Here is a 15,639-nt window from a genome sequence, read left to right on the forward strand (position 1 = left end):
CCTTACTTTGCGCGTCATATTAAAACTTTATCAATTGATAAAAGATTCTTTACTTATATAAATTTTCATTCATCATCTATTACAAAAAAGATAAATTTTGCAGGTGCAAAAATCTATTTCCGATACTTTCAGGAAATAAATAAAATACCACATTTCCTAAGTAAGTTAATCAGAGCACTGAAAAGATTTTTTTCAGTAGATATTATTTTTCTCTAACCGAATTCGCGCTATCAATAAGAGCATTTTTTAAAAATTCTGCGTAAGATTGGTTTCAAGAGTTATTTCTGGTACGGCTTGGCGGGTTTAGTGATGGAAATTAGCATAAAAATGAAAATAATTTATGTGCTCTGTGAGAACAAGAAAATGACTCGTATAAATAAAAATAAGTAATACGAGTCGATATAACAGTTATTTTTATGAAAATTCGAGGTTGCATCGTTTTCTGTGCACTTTTTCTTTAAACTGTTTTACAAAACCAAATAACTTTCATACTTACTTCTAACGAAACAAAGATTATATAACAATATAACACTTTTTTAATAGACTGTGTTCTGTCCTCGCAGGTATAGTATTATTTAACTGGGTGCAACTAGGATTGACAGTATTTGGCCTGTTCATGGTGTTCGATCCCTTGGGTTCAGTCAGCTACGGAGACATGCAAGACACCCCCAACCAAGTTCGGCATCACAGGAAGGTAACAGGACTGTGGTCTAGGAGATTCCGATGGTTATTTTGCTGGTTGAAGAGGGATGAACATGGAAAGGAAGCATTTCAGCAAGTGGCTGGTGAGTACATTAAAAGTATGCATTTCATACCTTTGGTGTAATAAAGGCACGTGTGATCATACGTCAAAAGTGCTTTTATCGAATGAAATTCATGACATGAATCAAATTATGTTTGTGTGAAATTTCATATCTCTCTTATGTAAGCATAAAAATGTGAGCGACTAATTTCGTTCGTACAATCTTTAAACCTCTCTCATGAAAGTTATAATTTAATTAATATTATTGTAATCTAATTTAAATAATATTTAAAAAAAAAGACAGCCCCGTAAAAGGGAAACCCTGTGTCGTGGGTGCAATGGACACACGCATAGACAACCACAAATTACACCCAAACTCGCTAGAGAAATAAAAGTAGGCCATACAAATATTTCTTCCGGCCCGGGAATCGAACCCAGGATCTCTGCGTGGCAATCCAGTATGGTAACCGTTCGGCCACGGAGGCAGTTACTAAATAGTTGTAGTTGTAATGTAATTCAAATGTGGCCTTATTACAACTCTATGTTTGGTAAACTACTATCAACTCTACGAAGTCTTCGAACTGCAAAGCCAATTTACTTAATCTTTGTTCACAGCATTACTCAGCGCGCTATTCAGATCAACGGATCTCGTTCCCTCTGACGTGGTCGCAGGCTGCGTGCTCTTACGAGTTCGACAAAAGAGAGAGACGCGGGAAATGCGCCGCATTCAAATGCTCAATGACGAAGAACCAATATACACCACAGATGTCAACAAAGTGTTTTCTGAAACCCCACCATGGATGAATCTAGAAGACGCTCTTCACTATCTCAAGTTGTCAATCGCAGCTTACGGCTGGCCTTATGTGATATACAGGCATTGCTTCACTGGATTTTGTAAGCTGGCTCGTCATCTGACGTGTTGTTGTTGTCGGTAAGTTTTATTCGTGATTACTTATTCTTGACATAAATTCTGAGAAGTTTTCTAAAAACATAATAAACCACCTTGAAAGTTTCTATTTTATGATTCATGCGGTTTGCATATGATTATAACGCATATTCTTATCTTTCGAGTTTACAAATTACGAAGTTTACAAGTTGCTTGTGATTTATAGGCTTGTTACTTATGAATTTTGTTTACCAGGCTTTGTCTTATATTGTCTTGCTATTTAACAAAAAAAATTTCGATGCGTATATTTTATACACACGTATACATTTTTTATATTGTCCAATTTTCGTTAAATATGATGTTGTTAACAAAGGACATTGTAAGGATATGGTAGTTGTAACGTTATTGTTGCTATTAAACCGTCTTCTTTAAGGAAAAGCAATCCTAAAAGATGAGCAAACTGCTTGGTATATGAATACCTATCAACCACAAGAAGATTTACGAAATGTACGCAGATAATAATAAAGTACCCCAAATATGGTTATTAAAAATATATTTTACTACAGAACAACGCATCGTTCATGATTTTATGAATGCAATTAAAAGTAATTGGCAATTCGAATTGCACATCGTGTGCAATTTCTTTTTAAATTTCCCCTTCATCCGTAAATAGTTCTTTATTTACGCGTGTTTATTTCAAAAGCGTGACCATAATTCATAAACTGTAATATTTATTAAATATAATACAAGTATTTATATAAGTGATAAACGCGAACAAATAGGTATTTAGACCGTTTCCATTTGCTTGTACTGGTCGGATCACGAAGACTAATATATTCTTATGCTTCTACCGGTAGGACCGAAAGAATAAATATATCCTCGTGCTAATGTACTGTCACTTATATTTATATAATTAATATTGTAGTACTCGTATGTATGTTATCGATGCTCTAAGCTAATCGGCCTTTACAGAGAACTATTTATCTTTTCTGGCTTTATATTGACTATAACTTACTATCCCCACTAAAAAACACCTTGAGACAACGATTTTACCCGAAGAGAACAATTTCTTTTTGTCTTCGCTGTAACTGTTCATTGAAAGCGCCATTCTAATCCGTTCATCCTTAAGTTTACTCAATGTTAAAAATACCAGAAAAGAAAATCGTCTTGATACTTGCTGTGCCCTTAATGCATGTTGAACAACTCATTAACGCAGATTCGACAAGGTCGCAACGAGAAATCTTGCAGTGTTTCAGGGCCAACTCTCTATACATTGTTACATGTTAAAAACTCATACATCTACATACTTAGATTCTGTAATTCTATTCTGTACAATCACCTATATATTTATCTGTGTATTATTACACAATATCTTGCTTGCTTCATAATTTCGTTACCTTTAGTGCAGAAGAGCTTCTTGTGAACGAGTTCGTTCAGGGAAGTAGGGGGAAGTCCCCTAACGCCGGACGGCACCTAACGTCGGACACTCGTATTATCTCGACATCTCGCAATACGTTCTATCAAAAAACGGGTGAAAGGGGCGTGGGAGAACATAGCGATACAGGATCGTGAGACGCGGTTTGGCACTGACGGGCGAGACCAAGGTGGTCGCAGTAGATTTTTGCTTTTGGCAGGAATAATGCAGAGTATTCCTGCATCACGTAAGATCAAAGTGAGTATTACTGCTATGTTTTTGAGTTTAAGTGTTCATGGTAATTGTTATTATACGTAGTGTTCTATAAGTATTCGAAGTTTGTAAAACTTATTGTACATTTTTAAAGAACTTTTGTTATATAGTGCGAAATTTTAGGAATTTTGTGTCCGCTAGTACCGGACACGAAGTAGTCCCTTAACACCGGACAGTAAACACATGTGTTTTCGTAAGTATTTATTTATATTTTTTTATAATAGTTGTTGTATGTTGTTTTAGAGGATAGAAGAACAAAGGGAACACGAAATGGAAGATACGAAAAAGAAAGAAAAATGGGATCAATGGCCATACCAAAATTAAAGTTGAAGATAAAGACAATGAAAAAAATGTTAGGGATAAAAAGAAAGAATTGGGTAGATAGTTCAGAATAGCAACAAGAGAGAAAGGGAAGCAGACCAAAGAAGTAAAGGCCAAAGGAAAGAGTGGATACAAAGCAAAGAAAATGGAACAGTTTAACTCAAATGTCTAACATAAAAACTACTTTTTTATGCAAAAATAAGTGCACATTTGACTTCCATCTCACCTGATGGACGATGGAAGTAACGATGCGGTCGATGATGTAGCATACAAACCTAAATAATGCCTATTCGCTCTCGCCTTGATATGGTCCAAATTATAGCGTTCAGGGAATACGTCCGATTACTGGCGTAGTATGCTAAGAGGACCACGACGATGTCTGGATACAGTGCTCCAGCTGCCGTGGATGGGATCATGAAGTACGTGCGTGCAGACATCCCTGAATGTTCAGAAAGCTACAAATGCGATCGGTGCATGATGTTTTAAAGATGTCGGGCCCTGAGTGCTTGAAGTTAAGACTGTCCGGTAATAGGTGCCACTTGCAGTTGTAGCCATTTTTGTAACCAAAGTTTGATTTAAATTTTTAAGTATGTTTATGGAGAGGTTCTACTTTTGTTCATTTATTTTGATTTTAAAATTTGTTGACAGTGTTAATTGATAAATAAATCTACATTCCTAGAACCAGTTTTTTTTATAATGTCTTATAACCTTAGGTGTCCGCCACTAGGGGACTTCCCCCTACTGCCACCTATTTCTGCCGCCAAGCAGTATAATACTCGCATTACTGCGTTCTGGTTTTGAAGGGTAAAGGTGCTGGTGAAATTACAGGCCTATCGGACTTGTCAACTTATGTCTCATGGTGACGGGCGTTGTGGTAGTGCCCCTCAGATCTTTGCGATTGAAAGCTCTGAGTGGCATTGCAACTGTTATAGACAGGCGTGTCGCTTACTACCAGGCCCACAACTTGTTTGTCCCATCACTTGATAACATAAAAAAAACCTTTATTTTGATGGCCCAACGGTTCGGGGTAGAGCTTGGATTCCGTAACGGACTTTTTTAAATTAGTTCTGGTCTGGATGTTCTAGGTACTACCCCAGTGGGCACTCGTTACCCTAGCTCATAGGTTCCCAAACGTTTTGGTTCACCGCCCACTTAGGCAAGATATAAAACTTCATCGCCCACCACCACAAAAAATATTGAAAACGTTATTTTTTATATTAACTTGACACAAAAAAATCGCAAGGAAAAAAAAATTTGTAGTGTAGTAGTTCATATAGATATTTCAAGTTTTTTTTTTCAAAGTGGTATCACTCCCAGGACATCATCAACGCCCTCAATTGCTTCCGAGGCCCGTACCGGCCCCTGGAACTCTTTAGCCCCCACTGGGGGCAGTAGGGATCGCTTTGCGAAACTCTATAAACTAACTCTAGCTGATTATCAATAATTGCAGGTTTATTACCATTTATGAATGCTTTTTATTTTCCCGATATTTCGGAACGGTTACACGCTCCATGGTCACGGGTTGACATCAACACTCGTAGTACAGGGAATTCTTTGGTAATCTGTGTGGTTATCTCACACATCAATTAAACTAGGTTTAATAATATTAATGTAGCATACTGTAATGAGAAACTTCCCTGGAATTCTAGAACTCCACGAAATTAACGTCACTCAAGAATTTGGCACGCCAGCATATTTTAACAAAGTTGCTGAATACCTACCTGCTGTCTAAGCTCGTTGCAAAGTGTACAATAATTAGTTAGTATATTTAGTTAATGTAAATGTAAATAAGTCAAGAAGTCATAAGTACGTCAAAAGAGTACACAAATCCGTCCATTTTTTATCCATTAGCTTTATTGGTTCAAGTTTTTTTTTTTAATAAAAACCAAGTGACGGGACGAACAAGTCGTACGCCTGATGGTAGGTAAGTGACATACCTGCCCATAATAGTTGCAGTACCACGCACAGCTTTAAATCGCAAAGATCCGAGGGACATCGTCCCTGCGCCCACCACCATGAGACATAAGTTGACAAGTCCAATGTGCCTGTAATTTCACCAGCTCCGTTACCTCGGCTCCCTTCGAAACCGGAACGCAGTAATGCTCACACTACTGTTTGGCGGCAGAAATAGGTAAAGTGGCAGTACTTCCCTGGATGAACTCTTTCACAACGAGCTCTACTGCTACTAAAAAGTGTAATAAGCGAAACCTATATGTATTGAAAGAGAGAACGTCTGTCGTGTCGATAAAACGTCTTATGCCATGTACTTTTCTCTTATTACTTACTTCTTTTCTTGATAGGCCGAAGAACTCTATAGTTACGGATGACAACTGCTGCCTATGCCACTTTGCTGGGGTCAAGTACATGTCCAGCCTCTCTGCTGACGATATAATCTTCGCTTCCTTCAACAACCGAGTTTTTGAGGTGAATATAACTTAGTGTAACAAACTCGCAATAGAATCTGTTTGTAAAAAGATTGTGTAAAGAGGCAATTTTCCTTTGGCGAGTGAGATGAGGTACAGTTGGACAATAACTACGCATTAAACATGTTAGTGCTTTCACCAATGGCTTTCACAACAAAAAAATCAGTGTTTTAATTTATACGGTAATGTATTTGCAGCTCCCATTCTGCGTAATAGCCGACCATGAACGCGAGAGTATCGTGGTAGCTGTGCGTGGTTCGATCTCTTTAAGGGACATTTTCACTGATTTCACTGCTGGCTCGGAAAAATTCGAAGCCGATGGTAAATATAATTATTATTTTCATTTTAGTTATCTCTAGAATTTACTGAAATTTATTTTTTGAAACTTTTTCATTATTACGTAATTAAACTATTTTCAACCGACTCCAACAAAAGTAAGAGGTTCTCAAGTCAACTGTAATTTTTTTGTATGTATGTATGTTAAGCGATAACTCCGGAATTTTGTGAACCAATTTTAATGATTCTTTTTTGTTGGAAGAGGGTACCTGAGCATTGGCCGCATTTCAATTTGAATTAAATATGCCGCCTGTAAGGGTTACAAACTATGGGATGAATCCGGTTTCGCGCTCTGTTGTCGATCGATTCGATTAGATATCGTACGATTTCTTTTCATTTTTATTCACAATAACCGAATCGAACGTCAAACTATCGTATTCGAAACCGAACCGAAATGACGTCACACCCCCGTACGATTACTCGTACTTCTCGACCGGGAAAGGCTACAAACGTTATTCAGAAATAGAATGAAGGTACAGAACGTTCTATTGTTTACAAAGCAAGAATGTAATATGGAAATCTTTTATTATTTGAAATAAAATCTGGATGTCGTTCAATTTTATTAATTTATTTTAATGCGAGACTAATGCATTCCTATATTTTAGACTTTAAAGTCTTCAAAATGTATATAAAAGGATTTAATTTTTCTTATGACCTATATTCGCCGACTAACTCCGTAAACGTAAACTCCGATAACGATATCGTATCCGAATCCGAATCGAACGTTTTAACTCGAATGTTCCAAATAGCCCGGAAAATTCGGTTCGAGAACGATATCCAATCGAACGATTCGGTTAAGATATTGAATAGTTCTGAATCGGGCTCCTGCACAATTAATTTGAAAAACACGCGATTTGGAACCGAAATAGTATTTTTCAGTTCGGTAGCGAGTACCATAGACAATAGAATTTTGTTTCTGAATTAAAAAGAGCGCCTTTGTGATATGGTTTACAAAATATAATTGTCAGAAGTGGAAAAAAATAATTTAATTTCCCGTATGTAGGTAACAATCGCGAAAATCTAAGAACTCAATATTAAATTCAAATTCAAACTATTTTTCAAACTTCTGATTTAAAAGAGTTTCTTGTTACTGATTTTAATGTTCACAAATGATTTCTATTTTCTTAGGCTTGCCAGAAGACACAGCAGCTCACAAGGGCATGGCCATGGGAGCAGCCAAGATGCTGAAGAGGTTGATGCCGGTGCTGGACCGTGCATTTCAACAGTTCCCACACTATGACCTCATTCTTACAGGTGAACATTGCACTAATTAGTTCCACATTTTGTATTCTATTATCTAAGATATTATATGTACTATATTATCATATTTCTATTCTATTATCTAAGTAGACTATATGTAATAAGAAAAGTCATTGTTCTTTAAAGGAAAATATCACACGCACTGTAGAGATTACATAAGATGTTCACAGGAGTGTTCTACATTTGCAGGTCACAGTCTCGGCGCCGGCGTAGCAGTGCTGGTAGCATTAAAGTTAAGGCCACGATACCCTCATCTCAAGGTGTATGCCTTTTCAACACCTGGTAAGTTATTGTACTTACTACATGGTATTATCACCGACGCCACCCCTGTTGTAGTTATTTTTGATACAAGTGCGGAAAGTTAGTCATTATTCACGAGTCTCGAGGCTCTCGAAGACTCGAGACAAGTGAAAATGACAAATCCACACTATGAGTCCGCAATATGTATCAAACGACGTTTTTTAATACATTTGCGAAAAAACTACATTGAACGTAAAATTTACTGTACTAATTTATTATTCATTACTATTTTAATATTGGCTAGTGCACTCTTAAATAAACACAACATACCGAAAAACAGATACATAAATTACAAAGTTACCATGTAATGGATGCTCTGCACGGAGCAGTTAGAATGAATTATTGATAGACTGCTTGACTTTTTGGTTCTATCGAACGAAGGTTCTATCGAACGAATGCTCTATCGAACAAATGTTCGACACAAACGAAGAGTGAGAAAGCGAACCGTGTCGTGAGTTGGGACTTCACGTGAGAGTGAACGAGACAACAATAATATTGTGAATTGTTGAATAATCTCTAAAATTATAATTGTAAAGTCGAATATTGCGCGCATGACTCATGAAGTTCTAAAATGATCGGGTTATTTAGAAGCTAGTAACCGGGTTATCCGATCACAGGTGCTGTTCGAATCATTTTTATTCGATCTAACACGGTCGACACTCATCTAGTTCTTATGACTGGAGTGTCTACGTGTGTGACAAGAAATAAATGAAAGTAGATAATAATTATCTTTTTTGCAGCTGGTCTAATAAGCCGAGAGGCAGCACGATACACGGAGAGCTTCGTAATGACGGTGGGTGTTGGCGACGATCTGGTAATGCGACTCAGCGTGCACAGCATCGAAAATCTACGGACGAAGGTCATTCAGACCATACACGCCACTAAATTGCCCAAGGTAAGGCATAAGTTATTTGACAAAATATTAAAATTGATCAGTCTTAGAATTAGCTCTAGACAGACAAACTGCATTTCATCTGCACTCCGACTACAAACTTGCAGTTTGAATGCAGTTCAAATGTAGATAAAAAAACATAAAAGCAAAAAAAAAACATCAAAACAACACAAAGCCATCTGTTGATAAAAAAACAAAATAGTCGCCATTTGCAAAATCCATAGTTGTTGTGTTGTGAACAATATTTATTTATTCATACAAGAATGTGATGAAATACGTTGTATGTATCAAGAACAAAAAAAAATCCAAAAGTAACTCTCGTTAGTAATCTCTTATTTACGGTCTTTAATATACAATGTAGTATAATAACATTCTTTGTTCGTCCACAGTACCGCATATTGCTCAACGGTTTCGGCTACGCCCTCTTCGGAGTACCAGCTCGCGATCTGGAATCAACATGGCGGCGGCCGGAAGACCTTGAAACCAACCATTCTGACGACTCTACAGACGCGCTGCTCGTGCCGAGCGTGTCCACCGTGAGTGCTGTCAGTTGAGTCTTTCTTTACTACAGGTGTTCGTGTTGATGTTCGTGCCGTACTGTACTTAGCTGGACTTCACACAAGTGCTTAACAATTTGTGGATACAATATGAATATAAGTCTGATGTTGACAAGAAAATTATTTTAAAAATAAAACTTGTATCTATAACTTTACGAGACAATTTAATTTTTATTTGAAAAAATTGGTTAGTCCCGTTTAAAGTGTAGTTTGCAACGTCCTAAAATACTGACAGATACTATATAAAAAAATCTAAACAGGGTTATTTGAAAAATTACCAACCACCTCCTAGGACTATTAAGTACCTATTACTAATATCATAAACGACAACTTTAGGTCCATGACGTGATAATTCATCAGATTTTATTTTCGTAGAAAAATAGATTGTAGCTGAAGTGACTGTTAAATAATGCTAATAATGCTATGTTAAATAAAGGCATTGAAATACGAGTGCGGGTTGCACATCACACAAGTGTTTTAATGCCTAATTATGTACAGTTACGTACACTGCTAAAATACCAACTTTTTGCTTTTAACAACTTACCGTCTCGGATCGTTTTGCAAATGCTATCAGTTTGTATTGAAAGTAGATGTAGTACGTATAAAAACTCAGACTTATATTCGACGCGTAGTTATTTTTCGAGAAAGTGTTCACCGAGTTTTGTTTTGTAGCCGTATGCTGTTTTATATCACCGTTTGTTTTGGTTGATTGCTCATGCTCCATTTTACTGTGGAGGTAAGTGTTGCACGAATAACATAAATGTTTACACTTATGTACTTTTTAAATAATGTAATTAACATATCTGTTCTCAATCACAATTCCGTATATGTCTATTCTTCGTTCTTCGTGGTGTTGGATTTTATTTTGCTTGTTGCTTACGTCATATTTTAACCCGTTCATGGAAAGTACGCACACGAAAATATCACTACTTTTCTTTGTGCCGCAGTGCTTAGATATTGATTCAATAAAGAATGTTCAATGTAAATCATTGAATTTTGTCAGTACGTTGTTGCTACTTCTCTATGGAGAAGCGGAAGGCGGCGACATAGAAAGCACTTGAAAATCGCATTGTAAAGCTTGTAGTTGATTTTTTAAGATCTATATAGTGAAACGAGATACCACGTACTTATCATGTTCTGATATTTTCATTTCACGGTAAACGCCGTTACCCTCCATGAATGAAGTATTACAAAGTTTATATATTCTTTTATTCCTGTAACCACCATCAAATCTTTTTCCATTACAACTCTCTTCTTTATCAATTAAACACGGCAAGATTAATACTTTAAAGAAAAGGTTTAAAATATATTTTGATTCATACTGCCAAAGGTTACCAGTGACCTACTTTTCTTGTTATTAAGTGTTTCAACAAAAGAAAACAACACCTGAATTTCCAGGAAGCAGCACTAGTGTCCCGCAACGTGTTCGTACGACGGTTTTCCTCGGCACGGCTGTTCACCGCCGGCCGAATTCTGCACATCGTACGGCGCAAGCGCATGGGCATTGAGAAGTTAGTAGTAGTAACTTGTCAATTCCCTTTACATATTATTTATGAATTAAGTTTCAATGAAAGTTATTTTATTAACTGACTTTAAAAAAAGGAGCAGGAGGTTCTCAATTCGACTGTACCTATTACCTATTGTGTGTGTGTAAGTGTGAGCGTGTGCGTGCGTGCGCGCGTGCGTGTGTGTGACATTTGTGAACCGATTTTGATGGTACTATTTTTATTTAAATTATACACTAAATAACATAAAATATTTCTGTTATTTACTCATGTCTGATCAAAGTAATGAAGAAAATGGGAGTGAGGAAAGGTACAATTTGGCTCAAACTTCTGTTAACCACTGAAATCGAAATGTCAATTAATTTATTTCTTACCTCGCTGTCAACAGGAAAGTGCGCACCCAAGAACCAACGTACGAAATGCGCTGGGCATGTCCTGAAGACTTCATGGAATTGCAAGTGATGCCTCGGATGCTACTCGACCACTTGCCAGAGAACGTTTATCGAACCATAGACACCGTGCTTAAGGAGAAACAAGCCTCCTACCGCGTCACGCACATCGTGTAAACAATTGACCTTTCAGAGCATTTATACCTATATTTTTTGTATTCTCGGTAGATGTGAGTGAACACATGCTAGGGCCAAATGATAATTTTTGACAATTTTACTCGCACTAAGCCAGTAAAGTGACGAGGCAGCTGTAAAATCGGACAAACATAATATTTTATAAGTTTTTTAATAATATTTTTTATACTACTTCACTTTCACTCAAAGCAAATCATGACTTGCATTTTTGTTAATTTTGGTTCCTATCACGCTTCTCATTAAGAGTGTTTACTCGTAAAGTACATGAATATTTTTATCTGAAATTATGGAATAATCTTATGTAAATATTGTTTATGAATCTCTTTTGTAAGGATAGTGACAAACCAGTGTTTACATTTTTAGTTAGGAAAGGAATTAGTATAAGAAATGTGAGAAGACTGTGATGATGTTTTAGAATGAAATGTTGTTGTAAGTGAAGAGTTTATTTGCGTGATGGAAAGTCTTTATGTAGGGTTATTTTGTGAATTTAGTGTAAGATCTGTTGCTGTAAGTTTCACAGAAACTTGAGCGATTTACCTCTCGTACGTTAACATATCAACGTTTTGAACGTTCTCATTCCCATTTCATACTGTTATTTCGGTCTCAATTTATATTTTAATTCCTCTGACACATACTCAACATCATTTTGTACAATTTTGGCACAAACTTTGAGGCACAGACTCACGTTGGTATAAACAGTCGAAAATAATTACTAATTATAATTACTCTTTTGCCATTCAAAAGCATCAGCAACCTTTAAATTCATTTGCTCAAATCGAAAAGCAATTATTTTTTTCTAGAAAGCAGCATAATTACACTTAAAATTAGTGTTACGTGTGAATCTTGTGAAAGTACCACTAAGAACAATAACTAGAATAGTGTAGATTAACGTGTTACCGGAGTCAATTAGAAATAAATTATTGATGAAGCTTTTTACCCCATCACAACCTTCATAACATCATTGCCTAATTTAGAACTTTAACGTTATATTACATGAGTAGGCCAAATAGATTTTTCTAAGTATGTAACTAAGTACCTATTATGAAACTTTACTTTTAATATTCACCTATTCTACCACTTTTTCAAGGTACAGTACACTGCACAATAAAGTAAGAAAGTTGCCAATTCACGTTTTATAAATAAACTGCAATGCTATAATAACAAAAACGGTGTAGTAAGGACCAAAAAATTAGTGTAACTTGTATGGCTGACTATACTTTACCATCGGGAACAACTTTGCATTAACTTTTTAAACCGAACAGAGTTTCGTCTCTCTGTGGTTTGTACATAGCATTTACTTCAAATGATACATTCCATTTGTATTCACGATACCCCTCAGTCCATAGGAGCAGGAGTGTGTGTGGTGCCTTGTGATTAGAAATAGGTAAATGAGTAGATGTCTTAAGATGGAAAGATGCATTTGATTTTCTAGTTTAAACTCTAAATGAAAACAAAAAATAATAATTTCTTTCCTTCTCAGTTTTCACTGGACTTCTATTTACCAGATACGATTATTTATGTCTATGTTGACCAGAACCACATATAAAATTTGCCGTAACATCTCGCCATCGCTTCTCAAGGGTTTCTTCTCAATTTCAAAGGTTGACCTAAAGTTGTTGATCGTCATCTGATACTGATCAATAAGTTATAACATGATTGAAGATGGAACAAACTGACGTTTATTTATTTATTTTATTGCCGTTTGTACTTCCAATATAATTTATATGTTATATTTGGTGTTGACTCTGTTGCATTCAATCTAAAATCAGTTATCCACTGATCATTTGCTGATCACTCCTTCTTTCACCGTATCTTCTACATCCATCTGCCTCCTATCATAACACATTGTTCTCCGTACAACTTTGGCAAATTAGTCGTAAAATTAAGATCAGGCAACACAATCGACACCTAAGTTTACGTCCCTTTTGTTGAATATTACTTTGAGAATTCTCATAATGAATTTCGTGTAGTTTTATAGAGCACTGTTACATTAAACCAATGGTTTTTGTTACTTAAATATATGATTTTCTAAAACTCTCTTCAAGTTAAACTGCGGAAACGTTAAAAAACATTTTAATTTTTCAGACTTGGTTACGGTCGCGTATTTTAATATGAGGCATCTTAGGGTGCGTACAGAACTGGCGAATTCGCCGCGAATGCGTGTGTGAAAGCGACCATATCGCACAACGTAATGCACGTATGCAGCTCGCGAGCCTTTCTAACAAACAGGCGCATTTGCGGCGCATTCGACAAATCTGTACGCACCCTTAAAAGTGAAAAATACCGTGAAAATTCAAGAGACTTCAACAAATGAAAATTGTATGTGTGCCAAATTATAGTTTTCCTTGTGATCGGTAGGGCTGTATTGCATAACTTGCCAAAACTTATATTTTTATTTTATACGGTTTTCTAACAATTAGAACACAGGTAGATGTACAACACTGGCGCTATTTATTAGTTACAAGATATGAAAACCTCTTAAGACCCAACAAACTACAATGGAAAAAGCGCATTTAGCGCATATAGATATACCTCCAGCAAATACACACTCGTTTCATCATAACACGTTTTCGTCATAACATGCAATATTTTCATTACAATGTACATTGGGCGTAATATTGTCTGGGTCTGAATCTCTTCACGTGTACATTTTGATGTACACAGGGCCTTAGAAGGTTAAAAGCATGAACTATATAATATAGCCGTAAAATTCATCCAAGGAGTAAGTTTTATTGGAAAACGATAGCAACAAATTGGCTGAATTGAAAAACCTACTGTAGAGTCACGAATAAAGTCCATTGGAAAAATATATCCCACGTTCAAAGCAATACCATCGCTAATTTAAAACCTTGCTTTTTCAAATTTAATCCTATTTTCATAAACTTTAAGCGCCATTTCCCAAAAGTAGGCTGTTTCATTTAGTAACGGTATTGGTTTCTACCATGTTGCTACGTACGATATTGTAGTTGAACACACGCGCAGTTTTCCGCAGTTTGGTTTGAAATAGTCCAGAGGGTGCTGAATGGTCGTTCAAGTTCAAGTATTAGAAGGACTGAGGTTCTTTTCACTTGTACCCTAAATTAGGGCTTTATATTCTCTCTCTGTATGTAGTAGTATATAGCCGATGTCACGTGTTGGGTTTGTGTTAATTTATATTAAAATCTATTTTAAGTAAACCTCTTTTTTTTTAACTGATTTATCCTTGCTACGAATCGAGTGTGGCACATTTTTCCTTGTTCCTCGTGCTCCTACTGCATCAAAAACCGATTAAATGGGATTGTAGATCTCGTTTTTCTGATCCAAGATATGTTATAAACTCAATTTCGTTAAAAATGGCGATTACTTTAGTTATGATAGGAGGACAAAATTGGAAACTGCAATTCATAATAATATAATAACGTTTCTTTATTATTCTAGTAATACTCTTATTACTAGAGTATGTTATTTATTATATACATATATATATTATATGTTGGGTAATATTTCAAAAAATTTGAAATAGTTGAATTGAAAAAATGGAATTTAAAAATTGGAATATAAAAAATAGATTGAAAAGTTGGAAAAATATGTGTAATTTCGAAGGCTTATATTATGTTCTACATTTAGAAATATCTTTTGAAGTTTAATTAGCGTGAATTATGAAATAAACTTGTATAGTTAAAAGACACATACTAGAAAAACGAGATTTAAAATGATTTCATTTCACAATAGCGAGAAAAACCTATATATTGGTTCCATAGTTTTCGTTCAGTAACTTCAACTTTTAACAGGTATTAACGTGAAATGTGGAAAATTAAATAAAATTTATTGGAAAAATATCCGGAAAAACATTTATTTTACGGAAAACTATTTTTTATTCATAATGGAAACTACAAAAATTCCGAGAAACTCAGATGAGAGTTGCGAGCCCAGATTCGTGCTCACGACCTCTGCTTAAGGGGCGGTAGATCAACAAACCATTACACTAAAACGGCTTCACAACCCAACAAAAATATTTTATCCACAAATAATAAACAGATCAAATACATTATAAACAATTTATTACTTATATTTGGTACAAAATATACAGCTATGAATACATTTTAACAGTCAATATATCACAGTAAACGACTTAACTTGCCAGGAATTTCAAATAAATAATATAGA

General features: G+C 35.7%; 1 protein-coding gene across 4 annotated transcripts in view; it reads left to right on the forward strand.

The window, feature by feature from the left end:
• LOC113237643 (sn1-specific diacylglycerol lipase beta) overlaps window positions 1-13,595 on the forward strand; it is a 98,846-nt gene extending 85,251 nt beyond the window's left edge. For 3 of the 4 annotated variants that reach the window (XM_026474251.1, XM_026474252.1, XM_026474254.1), the window contains 10 exons: window positions 564-785; window positions 1,358-1,673; window positions 5,937-6,060; window positions 6,257-6,380; window positions 7,524-7,649; window positions 7,845-7,937; window positions 8,696-8,850; window positions 9,237-9,392; window positions 10,803-10,915; window positions 11,298-13,595. In XM_026474251.1, the coding sequence (XP_026330036.1) occupies window positions 564-785; window positions 1,358-1,673; window positions 5,937-6,060; window positions 6,257-6,380; window positions 7,524-7,649; window positions 7,845-7,937; window positions 8,696-8,850; window positions 9,237-9,392; window positions 10,803-10,915; window positions 11,298-11,475 (1,607 nt within the window). In that variant the 3' untranslated portion in view covers window positions 11,476-13,595. The remainder of the gene's footprint in view (window positions 1-563; window positions 786-1,357; window positions 1,674-5,936; window positions 6,061-6,256; window positions 6,381-7,523; window positions 7,650-7,844; window positions 7,938-8,695; window positions 8,851-9,236; window positions 9,393-10,802; window positions 10,916-11,297) is intronic. The other variant, XM_026474253.1, reaches the window with a different exon arrangement.
• Window positions 13,596-15,639: the final 2,044 nt, after the last annotated feature.

This window comes from Hyposmocoma kahamanoa, unplaced genomic scaffold (assembly GCF_003589595.1).
Source record: "Hyposmocoma kahamanoa isolate Upper Pololo Valley unplaced genomic scaffold, ASM358959v1 93, whole genome shotgun sequence".
Lineage (NCBI taxonomy): Eukaryota > Metazoa > Arthropoda > Insecta > Lepidoptera > Cosmopterigidae > Hyposmocoma > Hyposmocoma kahamanoa.